This window comes from Lactuca serriola, chromosome 6 (genome assembly GCF_051521515.1).
Source record: "Lactuca serriola cultivar US96UC23 chromosome 6, Lser_US96UC23_V15, whole genome shotgun sequence".
Lineage (NCBI taxonomy): Eukaryota > Viridiplantae > Streptophyta > Magnoliopsida > Asterales > Asteraceae > Lactuca > Lactuca serriola.
In genome coordinates, this window is record NC_136413.1 from 57,501,373 (window position 1) to 57,510,243 (window position 8,871).

The window sequence follows — 8,871 nt, forward strand, 5'->3', positions numbered from 1 at the left end:
AAGAGGATGAAGAAGTTGATGATGCAAATCAAGAAGGTGTTGAGCAGGAGGAGCTTCCACCCCATGATACTTTAGATACATTTCCAGAAGTTACAAACGAAGGAACTCAAGTTAGACGATCCGAACGAGTTCGTGCTCCATCAAGAAGATATCCAACTTCAAACTACATCCTTCTTACTAGTGAGGGGGAGCCAGAGAGCTTTCAAGAAGCGCAATCTCATATTGATAAAGCAAATTGGCAGAAGGCCATGGAAGAAGAAATGAATTCTTTGCAGAAGAATCAAACATATGAGTTGGTGAAACTCCCCAAAGGAAAGAAAGCCTTGAAAAACAAGTGGGTTTTCAAGTTGAAGAAAGACGGCAAGGGAAATACTATGAAGTATAAGGCGAGACTCGTTGTCAAAGGTTTCCAACAAAAAGAAGGAATCGACTTTGATGAAATTTTTTCGCCGGTTGTGAAGCTGATGTCTATTCGAGTTGTACTCGGATTAGTTGCCAGTCTAGATCTTGAACTTGAGCAGATGGATGTGAAAACAGCCTTTCTCCATGGTGATTTGGATGAAGAAATATACATGGAGCAGCCTGATGGCTTTAAAGTCCCAAAGAAAGAGCACCTCGTCTGTAAATTAAAGAAGAGCCTTTATGGTCTTAAGCAAGCCCCAAGGCAGTGGTACAAGAAGTTTGATTCATTTATGATGAATCATGAGTACAAGAGAACTGTTGCAAACCATTGTGTCTATCTGAAGAAGTTTCCAGATGGGAAATTTGTCATCCTTTTGCTCTACGTGGATGATATGTTGATAGTGGGCCAAGATGCAACGATGATCAACAACTTGAAGAAGGATTTGTCTAAGTTCTTTGATATGAAAGACTTAGGCCAAGCACAACAGATATTGGGCATGAAAATTATCCGTGATAGAAAATCAAGAAAATTGTTCTTATCACAGGAGGAGTATGTTGAACGTGTGATCAAAAGGTTCAACATGGAAAGTGCCAAGCCCGTTGGAACACCCTTGGCTAACCACTTCAAGTTGAGTAAGAAAAATTGTCCATCTTCTGAGAAAGAAAAAGAAGAGATGAAGGCAGTCCCCTATTCCTCAGCCGTAGGAAGTCTTATGTATGAAATGGTGTGTACAAGACCAGATATTGCTCATGTTGTCGATGTTGTGAGTAGATATCTAGCTAATCCAGGAAAACAACATTGGGAAGCAGTCAAATGGATACTTCGATACCTGAAGGGTAGTTCGAAACTATGTTTATGCTACGGGGGAGCAAAGCCAATCGTGGAAGGTTATATAGATGTCGATATGGCCGGAGATCTTGATAGTAGGAAATCTACATCAAGTTACATTTTTACTTTGGTAGGGGGAGCTATCTCGTGGCAATCCAAGCTACAGAAGTGTGTCGCACTGTCAACAACTGTGACATCCCCAAAATCTCGGCCAGAAAAGACTGATTTTCATTTATGCTTTTAAATAATTTCAGAGTAAATCCTTTTGATTTGAAAGAGTTGCGGAATTTGTTCCCAAAACAAAACATGATAAAATAATATTTATCAAAGCATTTCATCAAGAGATGCATTTCATTATATAATCAAAACTCGGGATGTCATGTTCCGATACAGACCATAAAGCATAAACGATAACATTACAAGTCATTCAGCAAATATATACATATACAGACTTGTAAACAAAACAACAAGATGATCCATCCATCTTACGCCCTTGCGCCACTACCTGTAATACAAATAAAACTGAGTGGGTCAGGCTTGGGAGCCTGGTGAGCATATAGGGTTTTCAACCCACAATAAATAAGTTATATTTAATTTCACCAACCAATCACTATCCCGATTACCCATTCCCGTTATCCTCACTTTACGTCCCTAAAATAACATCTATCTCAAGGGACCTAATCTAGGATTTTCATCGGGACGGACATCACTGCGAAGGGGTTTCCTCAACAATAGATATCCTAAAGGCAACCATGAGGGGGATAGAGTACACCGGTGAACACATCGTTCACAACACCTACAGGTTATGAACCTGCTAGCGTTCCACTGGACTGTCTAGAAAGAGTCCGTGGTCGTTATCCATACTCCGCTGAATAACTAGATCAACAACAACAACAACAACAACATCGAGGCCTCTCATCTGTTTATTACACACCAACTATCTACCCATGTTCTACCCAACATATTAGTAGATAAAATATATATATATTTTCATACATAGTTTGAAACCTGTATATCATTTTCATTCAATATATATTCCACATAACAGATGAGGCATACCCACGTAACACGTATTTCATAGAAAGCAATTCAGATCTATGAGATAGAATAAAGTGAATATCCATTCACGCATACAATCACAAAATATACACATAACAAGTATATCGTATAAAATACTTCATAGTTACTCGTTAGAAGAAAGTAACTACACCCTTACACATATAAACCACCATTTACTTAATACATTCAAACCATACTTGTATTATTATCGTGTTTATGAAAGGTAGTATACACTCACTTGACCAGAAGATGATCGGACAGCACTACGACTTGCAGAAGTAGTAATCCTCAGCAGATCTGGAAGATCTCTACAAAAATCGAACTTCTCGCGGGCAGAGCTTCGACTCGGGAACCGCACTTCTCGGGATCTTCGGGATCTCGGGACTTGCCTCGGGGCATAGAGTACGATACCGGGGCTTCGGGGTATTTTTGGCACGCAAATCGATGTAAAACGGGAGAGAGAAGAGAAGAAATTAGCAAAATAGCCGGTTGCCCTCGGACTCCTTTTATAGAGGCTGAGCCTCGCACGTACGCGGGGCGTACAGGTCCGGAAAACGTCACTGCTTACGTATTCGAAGCCACTTGCTGCGATGTCGACACCTTCGGAGTACGCGGCGCGTACCTCGGATCAGATCGATGACTACTCTTCGGATAAGCTTCCGATTTTTCAATTAAAAATAAATACAATTTATTTATCAAACTTCGGAAATTCATATCTTCTTCATACGAACTCCGTTTTCGACGTTCTTTATATCCACGCGAAGGTGAGACTACGCTCTACAACTTTCGTTTAGACTCCGTCGACTAATTTCGACTTTATTTTTATTATTTATTTTTAATAGGCCGCGACAGAAACTTTCGTTATAAATTCATAACTTCTTCGTTTGACGTCCGTTCTCGCCTAACTTTTTATCGCTTCGATACCAACAACGAGACCTTCGATCCTCGTTTAGATTGCTTCGGCTAAAAACCGCTCGATCTCAAATCGAGTATTTCAGGCTGCATATTGCTAAGTCGAAACTTCGATAAATCATAACTTCCTCATACGAAGTCAGATTTGGGCATTCTATATATATTCAGAAACCTCGTTTCAACTACTACAACATCAACCAAAGATATTAAGTTTATTTTACACTTAAATTTTGACGCTTATTTTTATTCTTAATTAATCAGACCACATAATTAAGCAATTAAGCACAAAACACATAATACTCAAATAATACATTCTTATTATTTCAAAATGGATTACAAAGGTTAACCTAGACTATTACATTGCTAAAAATGGCAAGCCCAGAAACACAGGCGTTACAACAACAGAAGCCGAGTATATTGCTGCCGTTGAAGCTGGGAAGGAGCTTATATGGATGAAACGGTTTCTTCAAGAATTAGGCTTTCCACAAGAAGGGTACATCATTCATTGCGATAGTCAGAGTGCTATGGACCTGAGTAAGAACTCGATGTACCATTCCCGCATAAAACATATTGATATACGCTATCACTGGCTTAGAGAAGCAATTGAGGGACGAGAATTAAAGTTGTTAAAGATCAACACCAACAATAATCCCGCAGACATGTTGACAAAGGTGGTGACACAAGAAACACAGACTATGTGCTGACATAGTTGGGATGAGGATTGTTGGACGGAGACTGGAGGGGGAGATTTGTTATGTTCCAGCCTCCAAAGCTACAGTAGCCATCATTGTTGACAAAATGAAACCTACGGGACAAGTTTTTCTTCCCACCCTATGATGAACACAATTAATGAAGGCAACTACAATGGTGGCTGCCAAGACTATAAATAGAGACTTCATTCTTCAGTTGTAGGCATCCCAAAACACATAGAAACAGATAGTATAACACTTAGAGTGAGAGTGTTAGTGAGAGAGTTGGTTTTTTGTAATAGTTGAGTGTGAGAGTTGCTCCTCCTATTGTAATTTTATTTTAGTGTTTAATAGAAGAGTTTTCCAACTCCAACAGTCCATACAACCAAGTTGAAAGAGTGAGGTTGCTAGCGAGCCCAAGAATACGCACCATATATATGTGACGATAGCGGAAAGGTATTACCAGGCTTGTGATGGATCAATGAAAGAGTTTTGAATGACATATTATATAATACATTAAATGTTTAGGGCCGTATTTCAACTTCTCCCTAATTAACTAGATTAAATTTTATGTTTTCAATTTCATTGGAGTCAGTTTTAGAAGTGAATTGCATGATAATCTGATATTTTCTTCGATTAATCTTTCAGGTTTCAATTTTAATAGTATAAACATAATTTTGAATATCAAATGTTTTGTAGAATATGCCTAGATGATCTATTTTAATCAAATATAATAGTTTTCTTTTCAAAGCATGTATTTCTATAAGAAGGGGTAGCATGCGCATTCGTTCTATGTTAATTTGTCTAACCAAAAAGAATGTGCTCACACTTGTATTGTATCAAGGTTGAGTTGTGAGCGGACACGAGTCCATGATGCATACAAAGTATTTAAAAGTGGGTGGAGAGGGTATTTTTAGTAAAAGTGGGATTTTGTGGAGGGTATATTAGGAATATATGGGATGGGATCCACTTCCAAGTGGAGTACTGGAGTCCATGCACCACTTCTAAATTCTAATAGGCTGCATCACCGGTGGGTCAAGAAATAAAAATAAATTGTATTTAGTATTTTAATGTTTGTGTTCAGAGTAATAGGATTAGGATGTTATCTTTCAGTCTAATGATCAGTAGTGAAGGAAACGATATGTGGCTTAGATGCTTTATGGAAAGTCATTGGCAGTTTCTTCACTATCTTCCATCACATCCTTAACTTCTTTGACCCGTTCATTGTATGTATGATGAAAGTTTCGTGGGTGTGATCAAGCGATAGATCATCAAAAACATTGAAGTTTCATTCTTATTTAAAGACATTCATAGAATTGAAAGAAACATACCTACACTCTAATTCTTTCTTAACACAAAACCTGTGCTCTGCATTTCCTTAATTACACCCCTTTCATTTACCTTGGAGGAACATAATCATGAATCCCGACGTAGTAAATGATTATGATCTGCTCAAGAGAATTTGCAACAGTAGTGAACCAGAATACCTCTCTCGGTTGTGGAAGTTAGTATACAACTCAAATCAGCAAAACCTGTACAGCAAACCTATGCCGTGGATTGGGATCTATGTCGCCTTAGCATCTCTGTTTTGCATCCTTGCAATGGTGGCTGATTTATTCCATGGTCTGAAGAACAGAAAGCTCTGGTTTCCGTGTAAATATTTCACTGTGAATGCTGCTTCTCTCACTGTGATAGCTGTTGCAATGAAGCTGCCCATGGATCTAAGTAATCTAATGCCAGGTGTTGTAGATCAGGTTGCAAAGGTTGGAAGCACGAGCTTTATTTGCACCATGCTGGCTAATCTATTGCCTTCTCTAGCAACCATGGACAGCAAGGAACTTGTCTCAAACATCATAGCTTTAGCTGTTCTTGTGATCACCTTGGCTGTGAATGTTTGCATTCAAATATACACCGGAATTATCTTCTACAGTTCAGATGATGCTCAGTACCATGATCCTAAGTACTTTTATACTGAAATACAGTTCTTTGAGAAAGTTATTGTTGTGGCCATCTTTGTGGTTCCGATGCTCATGTTGCTGATAATATATGCATGTTCATCTTTAGCAATTCTCAAGTCCAAAGAGATTCTAGAATCCAAATACCAAGCAGCTCATCAAAAAGCTTTAAAGGATCACGAGCTGAAACAACCAGGAAGATTATTAAGTGTTGAGATGCTAAAGCAGCATGTGAGCAACTACTGGATCATGGCAGGAACTGGAAGCCCCCAATTCATGTCAGCTTGCTCTGCTACCACCTCTGCTACAGGGGTAATATGCGCTTTAAACACTGGCTTCTTTACTTTGCTTGTGATTATTAATATCCGATATCTAGGGAAGCCTGAGTCGGATTATAAGTGGTCAGTGTTAATGATTTTCATAATACAGTTTATCGGAGTCATATTGGGTACAATTGCCCCACTTGCCAGATGTTTTGCAGCTTTAAGCTTCAAGTTGTCACTAAAATGGATTTGGAAGCACGTCAAGGTCTCTAAAGTAGAGAGCTTTTGGACACAGAAGTTGTATGATTGGAAAAAGAGTAGCATACCATTCCCATCCAGTAGCCGCAGATGCAAGATCGTCATCCAGGTTTTGAAAATCCTAAGTCTCAGCATTTGTATTGGATTTCAGAAGACAGTCGTGGTGGCATGCAAGATGATAGCAGTGATTCCAATTTTGATAGCAGTGATTCCAATTTTCTTTGTGATATGTTTCTTGTATTTTCTCCGTTGTTTGAAGTGGTTAAAGGCCATGTTTAGTGCCTCAAGCATTGTGTTGGGACAAAATTCTGCCCAGCAAGGAAAAAACAAGGATCTAAGAGGGTATGTTTTGCAACTTGAAGACGACATAGAGTTTGCTGATAGAACATTGAAAGGAATGTTAAAATCGGTAAACCGTTTGATCCAAAAGGCTGAAAAACAACAACCCAACAATCTTATGAAGCTTCTTGCGGAATCTAGAGGCTTTGAAGGGGTTGAAAAGTTTGAAAGTCATCGTGTCCCTCCTTTAGTTTCAGAAGAATATATCAATTGTTGGAGTTTGCCATTGGTTACTCTAACATCCATCATCATGTCTCTTCCTAACATCCAAAAGAACAAAGTCGATTGCTTGGTGAGTGGTGTGAGTGAAGGTCTTGTATATGTCAAACTTGTGGAAGAAACCCTCAACGCTACTGATGATCATGTAAGAATTCAAAAGGCAGCTAAAACTTTGTGGGTAGAAGTTGAAGTATACCACAAATGGTTAGGAAACAAGCTTCCAATATCTAAGCCCAGAATGAATACACCAGAACATATTCTTCAATGGCTAAGGAATACAGCTAAGAACATGGTCATCAAGGTGGAAAGTATGGATATCAGAGGCCAAAACGATAATTCCAAATACAGTTCTATTTGTGCCAATTCAATGTATCGTATCACCGAAACAATCCTGCTCTCATACCACGAGAACATTGACGAGATTAGCCAAGAGGAACTATTTGCCCTGTTATCATCAATGATTGCCGATATATTAGCTGCTTGTCTCACCAACTTGCCCCAAGTCATTACAATGAAATGCCACACAAGTGCCATAGAGAAAAGGGAGGCGAGTGTCCGAGCTGCTGCCCAACTTCTTGGTGAGACTACACAGATAATCAACAGCCTTCAAGATCGTGAACTTCCAAGTTTGAATCCAAAGGACTTGGCTTTTATTGATAAATGGCATTCTTACATAAAGCACCCTTTTCCTTGACAAGCATTTATGTTCTGCAAGTAACCAGACGTCCAGACAAGTTCATAAAGATTTGTCATAAATTTTAGTACTTAATATGTAGATTTTGTCCATGTTTATTTGCTTTCCTATGTTAGTTTATGAGCCTCCTTTCATACTTGTTTTGAGTCTGTGTTTGTCATGGGGTTTCAAAGTCATTGGGACCCTTGCTCAAACAAATTTTAAATCTGGTGTTATCAAATGTTAAGAACTTATTGCACATAAAATTAAATTCATATAAGTTTTTCTAATGGTCCTTTTTCACTCAACATAGGTTGGGAAGATGGTTCATTGTTTGAAATTTTTTGCTTGGTGTCAATTGCGGAGGTAACGGAAGGGCTGCCAGATGCCTAGCCCACCCCCCCCCCCCCTCCCAAAAAAAAAAAAAAATACGAATACTATTGTTATAGATATGTTAGCCTTTCATTCTTAATGTCTTGATATGTTAGCTTTTCTAGTAATTTATAATTGAATAATTATGGTTTGATAATTTTGTTTATTCTATCTGTATATTTATAGGGTAAATTATGAGCAAGAAAAGAACTATCGATTCTTTTTTCAAACAAATAGAAGATATGCACGACCCACAGTTGCATCTCGTTAGTGATAAATACTAAAGAAGATGTTCATAATATACACCCTGATACGAATAGTAACATTGAAGAGCCCAATGGTATTGAACCTTAAAAAATGATTTTAGATTTAGGAAAGGTGAAATTAGATTCTTTAATGCATGATCCAGGAAAACGACATTCAACCTTAAGCTATCCAAGTAACCAAAGTGATGAAATTAGACGGTTATATATTAATTTGGACCATACCAACTTCAAAAATCAAAGCAACCATTCAGTCCTAGTGATCATAGCAGATCTATGTGCAGCTTTCAACAAGTTTAGTTCAAGAATTTTTGGTGGTTGGAATATTCTGAGAAAAATGATGTTAGCATTTTCTTTTCCTTGCTTTCTTTTCAATAAAAACCTATTGGGAAAGTCGGGTCTGATACATTTACCGTATCAAAGTTTAATAGATGGAAAAAGGTAAATTGTGGCAAAGAGTTAGCTTTCATCGTACATGAAGGTAAGACTCCACCCTCAACACATAAGTTTTCTATTAGATGTTATGAAGATTTAAAAAACCAGTTATGTCAAGTTTTTAATTCTTTGTGAAATTTTCTTTTAAAAATTTAGACATATTACTTTATCCGAATATACATTTATATTTTAATTTGAGGTTG

General features: G+C 38.0%; 1 protein-coding gene across 1 annotated transcript; it reads left to right on the top strand.

Annotated features, from left to right (window-relative positions):
• The first annotated feature begins 5,015 nt into the window (after positions 1-5,015).
• LOC145058538 (uncharacterized) lies at positions 5,016-7,878 on the top strand. Its single transcript, XM_079006433.1, has 2 exons — positions 5,016-6,158; positions 6,276-7,878. Exons 1-2 carry the CDS (start codon positions 5,310-5,312, stop codon positions 7,617-7,619), a joined length of 2,193 nt encoding a protein of 730 aa, XP_078862559.1. The 5' UTR covers positions 5,016-5,309; the 3' UTR covers positions 7,620-7,878.
• The last annotated feature ends 993 nt before the right edge of the window (positions 7,879-8,871 follow it).

Bases quoted from the DNA above. Each gene is read 5' to 3' on its own strand.
- LOC145058538 (XM_079006433.1), top strand. From the start codon at position 5,310: ATGAATCCCGACGTAGTAAATGATTATGATCTGCTCAAGAGAATTTGC. The intron at 6,159-6,275 runs GTAATATGCGCT...TTCATAATACAG, and splicing joins CTACCACCTCTGCTACAGGG to TTTATCGGAGTCATATTGGG.